Below are 16,375 nucleotides of genomic sequence, written 5' to 3'. Positions count from 1 at the left end.
CCTCGTAAGAGCGGCCAGCGGGCCTTGGGGGTAAGCTCTTCCCCCATCCTTAGAGGGTCCAGTGGTCTCCCGTCTTCCTGCCCCAGCCCTCTGCGACAGGTTCTCTCCTTCTCCCAGCCTCTGTCACCTGCTCAATCTCTTATAGCCACATTTGTACTCTAGATCTTTTCGGATGTTAATGAATTTTTCTCCCTTCTCTCTGCCAAGTCTTTTTTACTAATCCCACCCCCAACAAATATCTCCAATTCCCATACAAATGAGACCACGTGGAAAAATGGAAAACATGTATTTTTGTTGATGTGCACCATTAATATGAGAGATGTCTCTCATGGCAGAGAACTGTCCTTTTGCATGAGAAGCAGACAGTTTCCAATATCTCTATCTGAAAATCTCTAAAGGAAATAAACATTAGGGTCTAGAATGTAGCATCTTGCTCCAGAATGAGCACACCTAGGGATAGTAGGACGAAAATGAGGCAAGATAATGTCAGGCAAAATATAGTAACTATTACACCGAGATCGTAGAATTCAGATCTGGAAGAAAACTTCCGTGTCATTTAGTCAAACCACACTCATTTTATAGATGGGGAAATTGAAGCGTTGAGAGGTTAAAAACTTTGCTCGCCTTAGGCACACAGCAAGCGGGTGGCCCCTGGTAACTAAGACCACCACGTGCTCCTGGCTCAGACGTCACTGCACCCTCCTCCCCTGCAGTGCTGGCTTGTGACCCCAGACAGAGGTCACTGAGAAAAATATAAGAGAGGTGCTATGTTGCCAAGTATATTCTTCTTTTTTTAAACTAAAGTGTACTTCTTTTATGTACTGGTCTGAAAAACAGTATAGGTATTGTGGGAATTTTTTATCTTTATTTGACAAGGGACAAATTAATGTCATATCAGTTGCACAAAGGGCATTTTGATTATTTAACCATCTGTGAAATGTCAAAAACTTGGGAAGGACTGAATTATCTGACGCCTTTGCTTCTGCACAGGATTAGAATAAAGTTGATAACTCAACATAGTGAACTAGGACTGCAGAGTTACAGAGGCAACTTTGTACTCAATGTGTCTTTATAATCGAATTTCCGTAATTTTACAGTCTATCGTGCTAGGGGTGGGACTGATGTGATTTCAGTGGTTCTGAATTACCTGATGAATTATAGGACATTAAGCTTTCCTTGTGAGCAAGATATAGGAATGATTCCACATTTGCATTCAGATAATTACATCATTCTGGTAGGGTCAGCAGTGGTTATAGTTCAAAGGAAAGCATTTTCTGTTATTTAGACAACAGTGAAATGACAGGTCAAGTTTATAAAGCAAATCAAGTAAGTTCAGCCAACCAAGAGAGTCTCCCAAAATGACACAGCTTCCTCACTACACAGGCCAAGGAAAAACAGTATTACCCGCAAGTAACTGAAAACAAATTTAGAAGTGCCTTAGGTATTTTCAACTCTGCTGACTTTTGACAAAATGCAGTTCTCTACATTTAGAAAACTAGTTACGAAATATCAACTATGTGCCCAAAGATATAGATCCTGGGGAAAAACACAAGATCAGTTAGACGTTGTCTTTGCTTCCAAGAGACGTATATACAGTTAGGTGGTCACAGCCCCTAATAACAGGTGCTTAAATGATTCTTTCTTCTACTTTGTAAACCTATAGGGTTTTCAACTAAATTGGTATGAAACTTGTACCTAACAAAGGAGGCTGTCAGAAAATGAAAAGAAAAGAAAAATAATAAAAAAGCTCAATAATTCACATGATTTAATTATTCTAATTCCAAAAATGCATTACAATTATTGTTAATAAATCTTTAGTTAATTCTGTGCATTTAGAAAGGGGAGTGTCACTTTTAACAACTGAGTTTGTAGGGAGAAGGATATTGGGGAAGTCTCCCGGTTGAGCACGCGAGTTCTCGCGGTGGCTTTGCTCGGAGGGCGGCAGGACTGTCCTCTGGACCCTGGGGACAGTGCCCGAGAGCTCAGCACTTACGTTCTCACACTTGCCCAACACCCCAGGAGGGCGATTTTACAGTTCATACCACAAGAAAGCATTTCTTTTCCCACTTGAGTTAAAAATAAATTCAATGTGCGATACAAATGGTTTTCCGTGTTTTGTGTGTGTGATTTTTATAACTGAGCCATTATTTCCACACATGGCTACTTGGATGTGAGCCACCGTCCAAAATCTGTGACGGTTTCATGGCTAAAATGGAGATGGTAGAACAGCAGTGGAAGGCCCAGCCAGTGAGGGAGAATTCTGAAACTTACGCCTTCCTATGTACTAATATCTGTTGATTCTGTGAGTTAATGTTAATTTTCACAATCCTAGCTAATATTTTAATAGTCATTTATGACTTAGTGTCTAAAATAGGATTTCTCATTGTTACATAATATCTATACTATGTTAACATACATCTTTCTTTTCATTTTTTAAATACAGAAACGGAGGCTAAAAAAGATTTAGTGTCTTGGCCAATTTGAGCAGATTAAGGAGCTAGACCCAAACTTATTGTCACCTTAAGGCCGACACAGACATGTCCAACCTCTCAGATTAAGCAGCACTCAATACTTTATGACAGGTAATGATATTTGAGAATGTTGACAATTCTCAGACTAAAAAGTTAGAATTCCCATTAAAACAGACAAAATTTTAGTTCTTAATTTGAACGGTAAGTTCACAGAATAACTTAAATAAGTTACTAATCTGAAAGGCATCCAACAGATGACACAAATTTGCATGGACTGTATCAAATGGTGCCTGCATATTTGTGATTAAAAATATTACCTGGCAATCATCTTTCCAGTATTGTAGATCAATTCCATTATTTCATTTTGTGAGAAACAACATTATAATTGTTTAAATGTTTGCTGATTTGGGGTTGAAATTAACTTGGAAATAAAATATTTTACCTAAGGTATGGAACATAATAAAATATAGGACTCTAAACTCCCAATCTCAGCAAAACTCATGTAACATTTACCACACGCTGGACACTATGTTAAGTGTTTTGTGCATATTCCATCACGTGATCTTTCCAATATCCCTACAAGATAGGGACTAGACTCATCTCCATTTTGCAGCTGAAGAAGCTGAAAGTTGAGTAAGTTGCCCAAGTTCATACAGCTCAGAAGTGGCAGAGCTGGAATTTCAACCCAGACAATCTGTCTCTGGAAGAATTATAAATGTGACACTAAGTGATTAATTCACTGACGCTATTTCCTCTTTGCTTCTTTCTTTCTTCTCCTCCAAGCCCATCTCAGCTTCACTGATATTTAGAGCCAAGTATGTGCTTTTTTCAACCAACATGACAATGGTTAGGTAGGCAAATGCCTACCACTCCTTTCAACCCATCTCCTGAGAATTAATTGAATCCAGGGTATTAAGAAACCATTATTGCTACAAGCACCACATGTACTCACCATTAAATTGGTAGTAATTGATCAACACTTACATGCACATATGGAAGTAACGTTCCTAGGGCACTGGGAAGATTGGGATGGGTAAATTCACACCTAATGGGTACAGTGCTCTCATAGCTCTGACTTGGGTGGTGCAAAAGCAATATATGTAACCAAAGCATTTGTACTCCCATAATATTCCAAAATTTAAGAAAATAAAAATAAATCATCATGGTCTTCGTTGTCCCACCTTCAGAGGGCTGAAGGTGCTGTGAGAGGCAGCAGTGGCCTCCAAATCACTCCAGTGGCAAATCCTTGTCCTTATTCTTTTTAGAATGCTCAGCTTACTGAAGTGTCACCACATGGAGTGGCACCAAGCTGTAGGGGAAGGTTTTGGAGAGCAACAGCCCTTGGTTTGATTTTAAGCCACACACCATGCTGGTATAACTTTATACCACTTCCAAGCTTTTGTTACCTCCTCAGTAAGAGGGGAATGATAAAGCTGGTCTGAACCATTGTGATGGAAGTCACGTGTGTAAAGAGCCTGGCACAATACATGGTCGATGTGAGCAAATGTTGTTACCATACGTCTTTGGGTTAAATGAGCCCATCCCCAATTGTGATCTCCATTCTCTGATCTTTGACACAAACAACACAGGTTTCAGCCAGAAAATGACTGATTCCGAAGATTAAAAAGCAGTCCACATTGCAGATGAGCAGTACACTGTGAATGAAATCAATGACATCGACATTTTTGACTACTAAGCTTACGGCATCATTCATCACTGAGTCTATGCAAACAGGCAAATAATTGCCTTAGAGCAGGACCTGTTTAGAATATTGTTAAGATGATTCAATAAAAGATTGATCAAAGCTTTTTCATTTGTTTGCAGCGAAGAGGAATGAAGGTAGTAAATATTAATTAAGGTGTCAGAGAAACTGAAATTAATCTATACCTAGGTATATACTATCATCCAAACCAAAAATGTTCCAATCAAGAAAAATAATAAATCCTGGATTTTCCTGGAAAGCAGAGCCTGAGATAAGGGCTTGTGTGCGGACAGTTTATGAAGGAAATTGGTCTCAGGGAGGGGAGTGCAGGACTAAAACAGCAAAAGTGGAGCAGGAATGGAGCAGGAAAATATTTATGTATTCACGGGCTCCATTTCCCCGTTGGTCAATAGCTGTCTCATAGAATGCTAATGCTCCCCACACTTCTAGCTCAGACATCCGGCAGGTTCTGAAACACACCGTAACGTCAGAATAGCACCAGACAAAAAGCAGGATACATGCATTAATGGGAGGCAAGGTGCTACGAGGTTACACCTATGTGTAGCTGGTTGCCACAGCTATGACAGGAGAAAACACAACCAGAGAAGATGTAGGGAAACCCACAAAGGGTATATAATACTCACATGGTAACTGCTTCTACTTAGAGACTGGTTATGATGATCTCTACAGAGATATTGTTCTACAAGATGTGAAACCTCTATTAAGTTTAGAAAACTATTTACCTTATGGCTGCCCAAAATTTGGGAACCCTATAGTGGCCTTTCTAGACGTCATTGGCACTGTGAATGTTTCCCATGCTGATGCTGCCGTTGTGTGCAACAGTACAAAGAGGATCTTGCCTGCTAAAGAGCTTCTTCTAACACCAGCAAGTAGTACTGGTCTAACCTGATAGAACTTTAATCACCCATAGGAACTCAGTAGCAGCAGCAAGACACTACCCAGGAGTTGAATGTCCCTTAGAGTAAATCCCTGCTTTTACATGCAATGTTTAGAAATGCACGTTTCAAATTGTTCTTAAAGATAAAGAAGTTGGAAAGTGATTACTAAGAAAAAAAGAACATAAGTAACTTGGATTAAATAATTATTCACAAGTTAAAATGTTTTTACCTGAACCTTGAAATGTAACATCACCAATGTAAAAGAAAGGATTGGTAATTGTCTAGAACATTAAAAGCAAATCAGTAAGAAAAAAATCAAACAACCCATTAAAAAGTGGGTAAAAGATATGAACAGAAGCTTTTCAAAAGATGATAGACTAATGGCAAATATACATGAAAAAATGCTCAACATCTCTAATCATCAGGGAAATGCAAATCGAAACCACAATGAGATATCACTTAACTCCAGTGAGAATGGCTTATATTCCAAAACAACAAATGTTGGTGTGGATGTGGAGAGATAGGAACATTTATACACTGCTGATGGGACTGCAAACTAGTACAATCTCTACATAAAGTAGTATGGAGATTCCTCAAAGAACTAAAAGAAAAACTACCATTTGATTCAGCAATGCATCTACTGGGTATTTACCCAAAGGAACAAAAGACATTCTATAAAAAAGACACCCGCACTCGAATGTTTATAGCAGCACAATTCACAATTGCAAAGATGTGGAAACAACCCAAGTGCCCATCAATCCATGCATGAGTAGGTTAATGAAATGTGGTATATGTATACCATGGAGTACTACTCAGCCATAAAAAAACAATGGTGAACTAATACCTCTTGTATTAACCTGGATGGAGCTGGAGACCATTCTTCTAAGTGAAGTATCACAAGAATGGAAAAACAAACACCACATGTACTCACCATTAAATTGGAACTAATCAATGAACACCTATGTGCACATATGGAAATGACATTCATTGGAAATCAAGCAGGTGGGAAGGGGGGGAAGGGGATGGGTAAAATCACACCTAACAGGTGCACAATGCACAGTATCTGGAGGATGGGCATGGTACAAAAGCAATTTATGTAATCAAAATGTTTCTACCCCCATAATATTCTGAAATTAAAAAAATGCTTTCTGAAACCCTCCAATGTTTATCTTTTTTTCTCAATTTTATGATTAATTACAATCTGCAAAATAAAATTACCAGATAATTTGAATGAATTTGAATGAAATGAATTTCCTGAAAATAGGAATTCTAGAATAATCACTTCTTCTAGATAGGGGTCATTAAAAATGAGCAGTGAAGGAAGAATGCTAAATAAATTGGTTTGGGGATTAATTGCTTTTCTCTCTGGATTCATCCCATCTTGGTTTGCTCTTTCTATGACACGTCACCCATTTCAGGTAAGAGATATAGCTGGAGATTAAGCTAAATAGAAATACTAAGTAAAATGATCTGCTGTGAAGCAACTCATGTACCTAAAATGGCACATAAAGTCATAATGCGTGGTATTTATTTAACTTTCTCTTAGCTTCTTTTTTTGTAAACTTTGCTTTTAAAAAAGGCATTTTGTATTTTTGAGAAGTTGGTTGAGAATAAGTGTGGATATTTCTAAGAAGGCATTACATTAAGTATTTGACACCACAGAAGGAGTCAGTTCTATTTAGGTATTCTTCTCCCTGATGGTTATAGTCACAGCACTTTTTCCTTCTAGATTTGTTGGAAATTACTGTTACCTGACACTAGGTTGTCTGTCTATTTCATCGTCTTTTCTCCTGCTCTCATTTGAGAGCTGCCTGACTATTCAGAAAAAACCTTTTCCTTTATATTTGATGCTCACTTTCATAGGCTGCAATCAAAATAATCCACTTTTTTCTATGTTAGGTTCTGTAATTCATACCTGTTCATAACCTTTTCCTAAGGACGCAGTAGTAAACCTATAAGTGATTGTCATAGAAATTAAAGATGAAATTAATAAGAAGGAAACTATTTAATTAATTTATGCATCCATTCAGACACCTACACCCTTGTTATGTGTTTAGAACGGTTGCTGGGCAAACAAACTGTAATAAACATGGCCCCTGGTTTCAAGGTGCTTGTAGTCTGGTAGAGGAGATAAGACCTTCCTGCGAATCACCATGGTAGAATTGGAAAAGAAGTGTCGTAAGAGAGTTAGAAGAGTGGACATCCAGAGGAGAAATATTAATAAATTGCTTCTCTATGTTATTAGTGTTACAGTGGGCAGGACTAAGCAATGTCTGAACTCAGGACTAAAGGACTCTCACCCCTTACCATCTCCTCTGGCTCCAGCTCTGTTCTAACCACCCACCAGACCATTTTAATTTACCAGTGACCATCTCTACTTGAATATCTCATCAGGATTTCATCACCATGTGCAAAATCAAACATCATTTTTCTCCCTAAAGCATCTCCTCCTGGCTTTCCTTACCTCTGTCCAGAAGACATTTCCCCACTTCTAGTATTCAGATAACCCTGTCTCATTTCAGTTACCTTCTCCCACACTGCCAGTCAATATACGTCAAATCACACACTTTCTACTTCCTTAAAGCTCTTCCAGACTCTTTTATTTATTTTTTTCATTTTATTGACAGGCTCTCAGACTTGAAATGACATTTGAACTAGTTTCTTTAACTTTTCTCTCTCCCGACTAATCTTCTTTAGGCTTATATAGTCTAATCTATATTCTGCTGACAGATTAATCTTCCCAATTTATAGCCCCAATCATATAATTCCCATACTCAAACACACTGATAGACTCAAACTAATTAAGTATAGGAGTCAATATTTCTCATCCTGGCATTCGATACCTTCTGAGGCTGTATCTGTAGCCTTATTTCTCAGTACTTAACTATGCCCAACCAGCGGCCCCTTTACACTCCTAGACTAGAAGATACTGATGTTTCAATGTTCCTAGTCAAGAAATTTCAGCCATCTGGAACCTTCTGATTTTCAATTTGCAAAGCTTGTCATAATTTCCACTTTTCTATGAGACCTTTTTTTCTGATGTCTGTACACCCCAAACCAAGCTAGTTGTGAATTTTCCATGTTGTTCTTTATTGACCTCTTAAGGCCAACAATATAATCAAACTTATAATTACTTGGCTCATTTTCCTTCCTTCCCACTTCTAGGGTGAGGGCTGAGTTTTACTGATCTATGGAAACTTAACAGCATTTAGCATGGTGTCTGCTGATAGTGTGTTCAATTTTTTTTCTTCATGGAATTGAATGTTCAATCATTAACATGAATTTCTCCAAGCATTTAAATCTTTCTTCAGACGCCAATAAAGAAAGTGGTGTTTGTTCCAGCCTACAAATGCCTAAAACATTTAATCTTTTCCAAATTAATGTAAAGTTCCAAAAGCAAATGGCCCTTGAAGAGTAAGTACATATTATTCCCAGGGCCTCCTTCTTCTTGGAATCCCTCTTATTCCACTTTTCTCAGTTCTGACAGTCAAAAGCTCAAAAGCTCATCCATTGATCAAGACTTAAAAGCCACCGTAGGGTTCTGTTCAGTTTCAAACCCAATTTAGAAAACCTTAGGAAAGAATGACAGCTCCCTTTCAGGAAACTCCCATACATATTTCAATAGAACAGCTTTCCAAATTGAAGATTGTAAAATATTATACCACCCACCAAGTAATAAAGAGTCACTCACTGACATGGAGAGAGATTCCCTTGATTTTCACAAAGAGCACAAAAGACTATATTGTATTTATTTAAACCTGAGACTGACAAAAACATCAAGAAAGAGTGAAAAGCAGTCAATTTCTCTAAAAGATTATTATTTAGAAATAAATTACTATGCAAAAAAAAGCCTGTATGTGTTTGACAGCTTGTGCGTTTAAGGCAGATGAAATTCCTCCCTCCACACCCTCCGCAAACAACTCTATTGCTGAAATATGCCGATCATTCTGCGTTGGGGGAACACGTAAAGCTCTGAAATCAATGTGTTTCTGGTACAGAGGGTTAAGGAAAGAACTTCCTAAATCAGCTTAGGAAATGCTTCGTTTCCTGTGCCCAATCTGCGAAGGAAAACAAAACAGGCAGAGCCAGGTGCAACAGAAATCATACGCGGAGATGGGAAAATCTGACCTCGCTCCTTCCACGCCTACTCAGACGGTCAACCTATGCTCCTGACGTATAGCTCCCTTTTCTAAGATAAAGGGAGTAGATTTTTGGTTTCTGTTGTTTGTTCGTTTTGGTTTGGTTTTGTTTTTTAAGATACTGGCCTCAAACCTAGTTAGGTTTTGGTCAGAGGTTCAAGGAGATAGTCATTATGTAACCATTGTCCCTGCTCAGATGGGAAATTATCCTACAGTTCATTAGAAAGATGACACTAAACAAGTTGAGCTTATTACCCGTGAGCTAAAGGGGATTGGTCTTTTCCCACAATGACCACTGCGGAGAAACCTGCACGGCCCTCTCTGGGTTGTCCTACACCTTCCTGTCTTCACTCTGACCAGGTTTTGCAGGCTACTTCTACGGACCCTATTCCACCTTCCTTTCAAAAGGACATGTAATCGGTTCAGAGTTTAACAGTGCCAGCGACGTAGCATACTCACTGATGCTTGCAGACTAGAAGCAGCAAGAACCCCAACCCAGACTTGCAGACTTTATACGAACCCGACGTGTATTTGTGAGCAGTGATTTCTGAGGTGTTGGGATTGCTGTCCACCGTCCCCACGCATACTGAAGAGTTACTCACAAGCTAGTGCATCGATTTCTGTGGCACCTCATAAATACTGTTCATTTTTAAAAAACCAGATTCGAATAACGCTTCTAAGTTACAATTTTGATCTTTGATACCTGCTGCAACTTAACCCCAGAAAACCCAAAGGTGCATGGTAATCAAGTGTATGTGATACTGAAGTATCTTGGAATCTGTCTTAAGTGTACATAGAAATTTCGAGAAATTGCTGATAAAATGTTGTTTAAGAAGGGGTGGACTTATTTTTTTCCCACATCATCACTGTCGATCAGAAATTTGTAGGCAGCAAACTTTCGAAAAGAGAATGAGCAAAAGAAAATTGGAACGGAGTGGATTTTTTTTTTCCCTTAAAGTCCCTCAGCAGAATCAATCTTTCCCAAATGTGTTCTTTTATGACAGTTTGTACTTCAGCTCCACACCTATTAAGTCTGTCTTGTATCAGAATCACATGCTTATTTCTCCCAACAGTACATTTACCATTCTGGGCAAGGACAACATCTTACTCATTTTTATATTCTTTGCACTGCCAGTACAGGGTAGAAGCGTAATAAATATTGAGCAAGTTTAATTGCTTATTTTGAATCACTCAGGAAGGATTAAAAGTCAAATGTAAATCATTTCTCAAAACTGGTTATTAACATAGGGCTCATGTAGCTACATACGTATACTTTATCTGAGTTTCTTAACCTGCTGTCAGGGGGTAGGGTTTTGAATTCCTGAAATGTTATGTAAAATGTTGTATGTATATGTTTAGATAAGTGCATATTTCTACAGCAAGAGTCTATAAACTTTAATCAAATTATTCTCCCTCTATGCACCCCACCCCTTCAAGACATAAAGATTCACTTCCCTAATGGCAGTTTTACTCAACCTCTCGTCCGTGTATCAGAGCTGAAAGTTGGGGCAAATACAGGCTAGCATCTGCAATACAGTATTTCCAATTACCTCCTTCCTCCTATTCATGACAATCTTAGCTTTTCTGGGCTTACATCTGGAAAGAATGCATTTTTGAAAGAGTGCATTTTTAACCAGCATTCTATCCCCAGCTTTTTGTTCCCTAAAAAACGCATTGTATATTCCCAGTGCTTTTGTAATCCCATCAGGCTCGCTTCAAGGCTGCTGCACTCCCGGACGTGTCCCTTTGGTGGAAGCAAACAGCTCTCCCTGGAGCCTTCTCCACGCTCCCGAGTCAACATCCAAACGTGCAACTCAGCCAAGGAATCGCTGCATCGAAGTTTCAGGGCAACATCCCTGAAAGTAAACTGAGGCTAAGAGCTCCCTACTAGTGATTTTAAACCGGACCACCAGAAGAATGAGAGAAAATGGTACCTGGTTTTTGTTCACTGTTGCAAAGACTGGACAGGAGGAGAAGAACGGTGACTCGCAGCAGCTCCATGGTGCCCTGGATGGTCTCAGTGGCTTCTCCGTCCAGCGTCGAGCAGGGACGACTCCCTCCCAGCCCCGCAAGGCCTGGTTAGCAAGTGGAAAAGGTGCACTGACTGTGAACAGCCACTGCCTATTCCTACTTATTTTGGGGGCTCTGATAAAGAACGGGAGGAAATACACACACTCCCTCTGGGAGTTCAGCAGAGAGGAGATTTATTGTTTCAGTCCCTTACAGGAACTCTTTTTTTTTTTTTTTTTTTTCTCTTCCTTTGGCAGCCACTTATGTTTTTGTTGCTACATTATTTTGTGCTTCTTTAACAGAAAGGTCAGGATGGGTTTTGAACAGAAACAGATCCTTCTTGAGAAGGGATCGGAGAGCCTTCTAACTTTTGTTTTGAAAGTGAGTTTGGGAGTGGTTATAAAGGGGCCTCCTTAAGCAGCTACTGGGTGCAGATGAAGAGGCTGTAACTGCCCGGGGGTGACATTTTAGAGCAAAATTCAAAAGGAATCAACTTTTCTTCTCTCTTTCCAACCTGAAAGCCAGATTAGTGAAGACCACCTTCTGGATTTAAGTGCAAACTCTTACTCAATAGATCATGCTCTGCTCTTGCTAATCAAACACTTCTTAGGGATGATCAGAAAAGTTTTTCAGGATATTCCTAACAGAATTAAAGCAAAGACAAATGAGTGTCCATTTCTCATTCCTGGTTTTTGTTGATGGACTTGGATGAAGAATAAGGAAAAAATACTTATAATACCTCTTGGGTGCTGTGCTCTAGGGTATAGATCGGAATGGCGCTGGGCAGGAAAGCCACATTAGAGAGGTTGGGAGAGATCGACTCCTTAGGGCTAGAGTGCCAACCAGGCAGGATAATCTATATATCGGAGTCACTTTGTTGTCAGTGGTGATGGATTGAAAATGGTGATAACATTGCCACAACCCTGGATACAAGCCCTGTGTGTGCTGATAACTTTATACCTTTCCTCAGCCACAGGCTTCGCATCTAATTCTAGCCCATGATCCTTTCATATGTCTCCAGGAATGAGGCCTGGTAGACACCAGCATCGATGGATCAGTGTAGATTCTTCTGCCCCACCAAGAACACTATTCAAAACTTATACCTTCACCTGTTTACAAGGAGAACACACATTTCATTGCTGCACCGTGCTGAGAAAAACTCCACACAACAGGGGTGAGAGCAAGTTAACTGCTCTGAATACCCAAAGACACTGGCTTGTTTGACCCAAAGTTATACGAAGCGTCAGAAACTTATGCCAAGTTTCTACTTTGTGCATAAGCGAGACTGAATCTCACCCTCTTCTAACTGATTTTCTAAAACAGATAGCCTTTGGGGTTGGACTTTATTCTGCATATCCCGGAGAATATAAAGATAGCAATATATGTGAGTGGATGTCACATGGACCTTCCAGAAATAAATCAGGGTGTGGATGTGTGGAAATCACAGTCAGCAGTCACATGGCCTTACTTCCTGCTCTTCGCTGTGCTCTAACGCTGGGGTTGTTGGCTGTGGGTCACCACGTATGCGGGTCACGTTCATTTCTGCAGGGATTCAATGGCATTTGGGTTTCTCAGCTCTGACTGCTGTGTGTTTGCATGAAGTAGACCAGATACGTGCTCCAAGAATGCTTGACGATAGACTATTAAGGCGACTTAAAAGACAGAGGACCTGTAGATGAAAAAAAAAAATAAGAAATATAAACAAAAACTAAGAAAATGCATCTTAAAAAAAAAAAAAAAAACAAAAGAATAAAGATTGAAAGGCAAATAAAAAATTTTGTAAAAATTTTTAAACGGACAGGGTATTTTATTTTAAAAATATCTTCTGATGTAGGAAACAATGACTCTACAACTAAAAAATAGGCAAAAGAGAAAAAACGAAATGGAAGGCCAACAAGATACACAAAATATATTCATCTCATTGGAAACCAAAGAAATAAGTATTCAAACATTGAGACAATGTGTTGTGTCTTTCAAATATAATTAGGTATATTTTCTGACAATACCCATTGTTGATGAATGCTCAAAGAAAGTCACTATCTTATTCTTGGGTTATGACCTTTCTGACGTGTGATTTGGCAACGTACATCAAATTCTTAGAGAACTACAATCTTTTAACTTGCAATTATTTGTTCAGGAATTTATTCTAAAAGTGAAGATGTTCATTGAAGTTTCTGTTATTAAAAAAATTTGTCAAAACATTATTTATTGAGGAACAAAATGGAATATTATTGTGTCACAAAATACTATTAAAGAATTTCTTGTAGATGTGGAACTATATTTATGATATTTTGTTGCATGTATGATGTCTATATGTGAATATACATGTATATATGTATCTATATATACACACACACATATACATAGAGAAAGAAAAAAATAGAAAATGCTAACACTGTTTATCTCCTGATAGTGAAATATGGGTGGTTTTTATCTTATATTTGTATATTTTCCTTAAAAAGGTTATCCAGGGTAAACACATATTGTTTCTGTCTTTTAACCAAAAAAAAAACAAAAACTTTTCTTTGACCTGATACTTTTTGTTTAACTTAATATTTGAATGTGTATTTATACATGTACTAATATTATTAAATACTTTTATTCTAATCTGCTTGAATGTTTTCATTATTAGGAAGTGTGTAATTTGAAAGCACTTTAATAAAAGAGAATATGTGAAGAGAACTAAAGCACTCTAGCCCGAGAGAGGAAAACCGTGTCTTTGCTTTTGTGTGTTTTTTTTTTCACAATTTGTCTTCTGAATTCCTCCCCTAAAGAAAAGATAAGCTACCCTGAGGTTGTGCAAGAGCAAACTCAGAATTCTTTCCAAGCGTGTATCAAGGTTTGTCACTGACGTTTTTGACACAGAAGAAACTGTACAATGAAGACTCCAACACTAATGATTTATGCTTATTTGGGTGGCACTGAGATTTATTCGGGTGGCGCCATTATTAAGCCCTCAAATTCAACTCCCTTTCCATCCTTGCCTTCTTCCTGTCAGCTCTTCTCTGTGAATAAAATCATCTTAAATGACAGGAAAGCCAAGTGGTGACCTCATGAGCTGGCAAAGAGTGTGTGGTCTGAATTCAAATCCTGACTCTCTCCCTTAGTCCTGTGAGACTTGACTGAGTTATCTGCCTTCTCTATGCCTCAGTTTCCCCATGAAAAAATGGGGTAAACACCCTGTCCACTTTCCAATGTTGTTTAGAGGATTAAGTAATATTCCAGAAAATTTTCTAAAAGTGCATATTAAAACAAACAAACGAACCTTCAACTTCTAGAATCTTTAGGCATAAAAAGAGCTGTTTTTTCTTTTTTTTTTCCCAAAGAGAGCCAACAGGCACAGCTTTCTGGTGTTCATAGAAACATATAAACTTGCAATTAGAAATGGGGCGTCTACACTGGTTCCTTCCTCCTAACACACCCCTCCGTACACGTATGTCAGTGAAAGTGATACCTTACCAATGGTCCTGGGCTAATCCTCAAGGATTAAGAAATTCCTTCTTGCTCTTTGTCTATATTTCATTCCCAATCTTCTCTAGTTACAGTCTTCCAGCATTTTGACTTTTAGCCTGGCCTGTGCCCTTTGGAATGGCCTCTGCCTACTGCCAGTTTAGTTGGGTGCTGCCTATGGGTGCTGTGTCTCAGATTAGTGCTCTGCTAACCTGTGGGGACATTTCCCAGACGATAATGTTCTACACCCTCCACCGTCAACTCTTGTCAAAACTGGCTCAGATCTATAACCAAGACTTCTGCTGCTCACTGAACGTCCAGTTCCCTGCAGTAGGCAGGTCCACGTGACCAGTTCTGCACAGAGTCTTTACACAGAAGTGACGTGTGTCACCGCAAGGAACATGCATAGAAGAGCAGATGTGGATTCTTTATGTTTTCTATTTCACTTACATGTTGACCTTTGAGATCATGTGTTCCTGGGGTGCAGTCTAGTCCCTGAGTGTGTGGAGCGGATGCCCTGACCCCAACACCAAAGATCTGCTCTAAATTTACATGAGCAACACACCAGCATTTATTGCATTGAGTCACTGAATTTTCACGTTTGTCACTGAAGCATAGCATAGCCTATCCTGACCGGTACAGGGTCCTATTACATTCTCTCGAAAATCCTAATTTGATGGAACAAAGACTGAATCGGTGACACATTTTGGACGCCATCAGCCTCTGACACTAGATAGTAAACTTCTCCATGGCAGAACTTTGTCTTGGTAATTTATCTCCATAGTTTAGCATAGTGCCTGACAAAAAATAATCAACCTTTCATATCAAATACGTTAACTTCTCAGCTCTGCTCCTAACCTTTTGGGAAGATCTTATAGTGACTTCTGTTCCCCTGTCCCCATCACCTGCTCCACTTTGCCTTTAGTAATAAAACGCAGTGGAAGGCTCACTGATCACCTTTTGGCTCTTGACTTCTGTTTCACAACCAGGCTTCGTTCTCAGCTTCCCCACAGGATCAGATTCTCCCAGCTGTGTCTCAATTCCTGGGCTGTGCTGGCATGCCAGGGGCTTAGCTGGGTTCTAGCCCCAATATAGGCTCACAGTGGTCCAGGAGGTAGCTGCAGAGGAGAGAGGGCCAGGCTGGTCCTTATGGATCACATAGATGTTCTCATTTTACTTAGAAGAGTTAGCATATCATGAGAACATGATGTCTTTCAGAGCAAATACCATTTTCTCTATGTGACTGAGGACAAGTTAATGAAACGCTCCAAACCTTAGTTTCTCTTCTTTAAAGTGGAGAAAAAAAATACTTTTCTTACCGGGCCGTCAGAAAAAAGCATGAGAGTCATACATGTAAATTACCTGAAGCAGTCGGCATGCTTCACAGTCCCGTCCTGTTTGTTACATGACACTAGAATAGAAATAACTTTTTCTCTGAGTCTTAGTTTACCCATCTCTAAAATGGTAATGTCAGTTCTTAGTTCTGAAACTATCAAATTCACAGTATTATTGCAACAAATGAAGATGATTGGAATAAAAGCATTCTAAAATCTATCAGTGTCTATGTAAAAATAAGATACAGTTTTTTTAAGTTTGCTGAAAATTAAGAAAATGTTTCATAAAGCAATACAAGTAGCTTTAGAAGCAGAATGTTAATAATTAAGAACACAGCCTGTATCAAATTTCCCACCTTCCCAGAATGCA

At 39.0% G+C, this 16,375-nt stretch overlaps 1 protein-coding gene across 1 annotated transcript in view; it reads right to left on the bottom strand.

The window, feature by feature from the left end:
* The window catches only part of EMCN (endomucin), an 81,367-nt gene extending 65,318 nt beyond the window's left edge, over positions 1-16,049 (bottom strand). The window contains exons 1-2 of the mRNA XM_069485452.1: positions 16,034-16,049; positions 11,146-11,286 (exon numbers count right to left, since the gene is read on the bottom strand). Of these exons, the coding sequence (XP_069341553.1) occupies positions 11,146-11,286; positions 16,034-16,049 (157 nt within the window). The remainder of the gene's footprint in view (positions 1-11,145; positions 11,287-16,033) is intronic.
* Between the last annotated feature and the right edge of the window lie 326 nt (positions 16,050-16,375).

Source organism: Eulemur rufifrons, chromosome 13, assembly GCF_041146395.1.
Source record: "Eulemur rufifrons isolate Redbay chromosome 13, OSU_ERuf_1, whole genome shotgun sequence".
In the NCBI taxonomy this organism is placed as follows: domain Eukaryota; kingdom Metazoa; phylum Chordata; class Mammalia; order Primates; family Lemuridae; genus Eulemur; species Eulemur rufifrons.
This window is presented reverse-complemented; position numbering and strand designations above follow the sequence as displayed.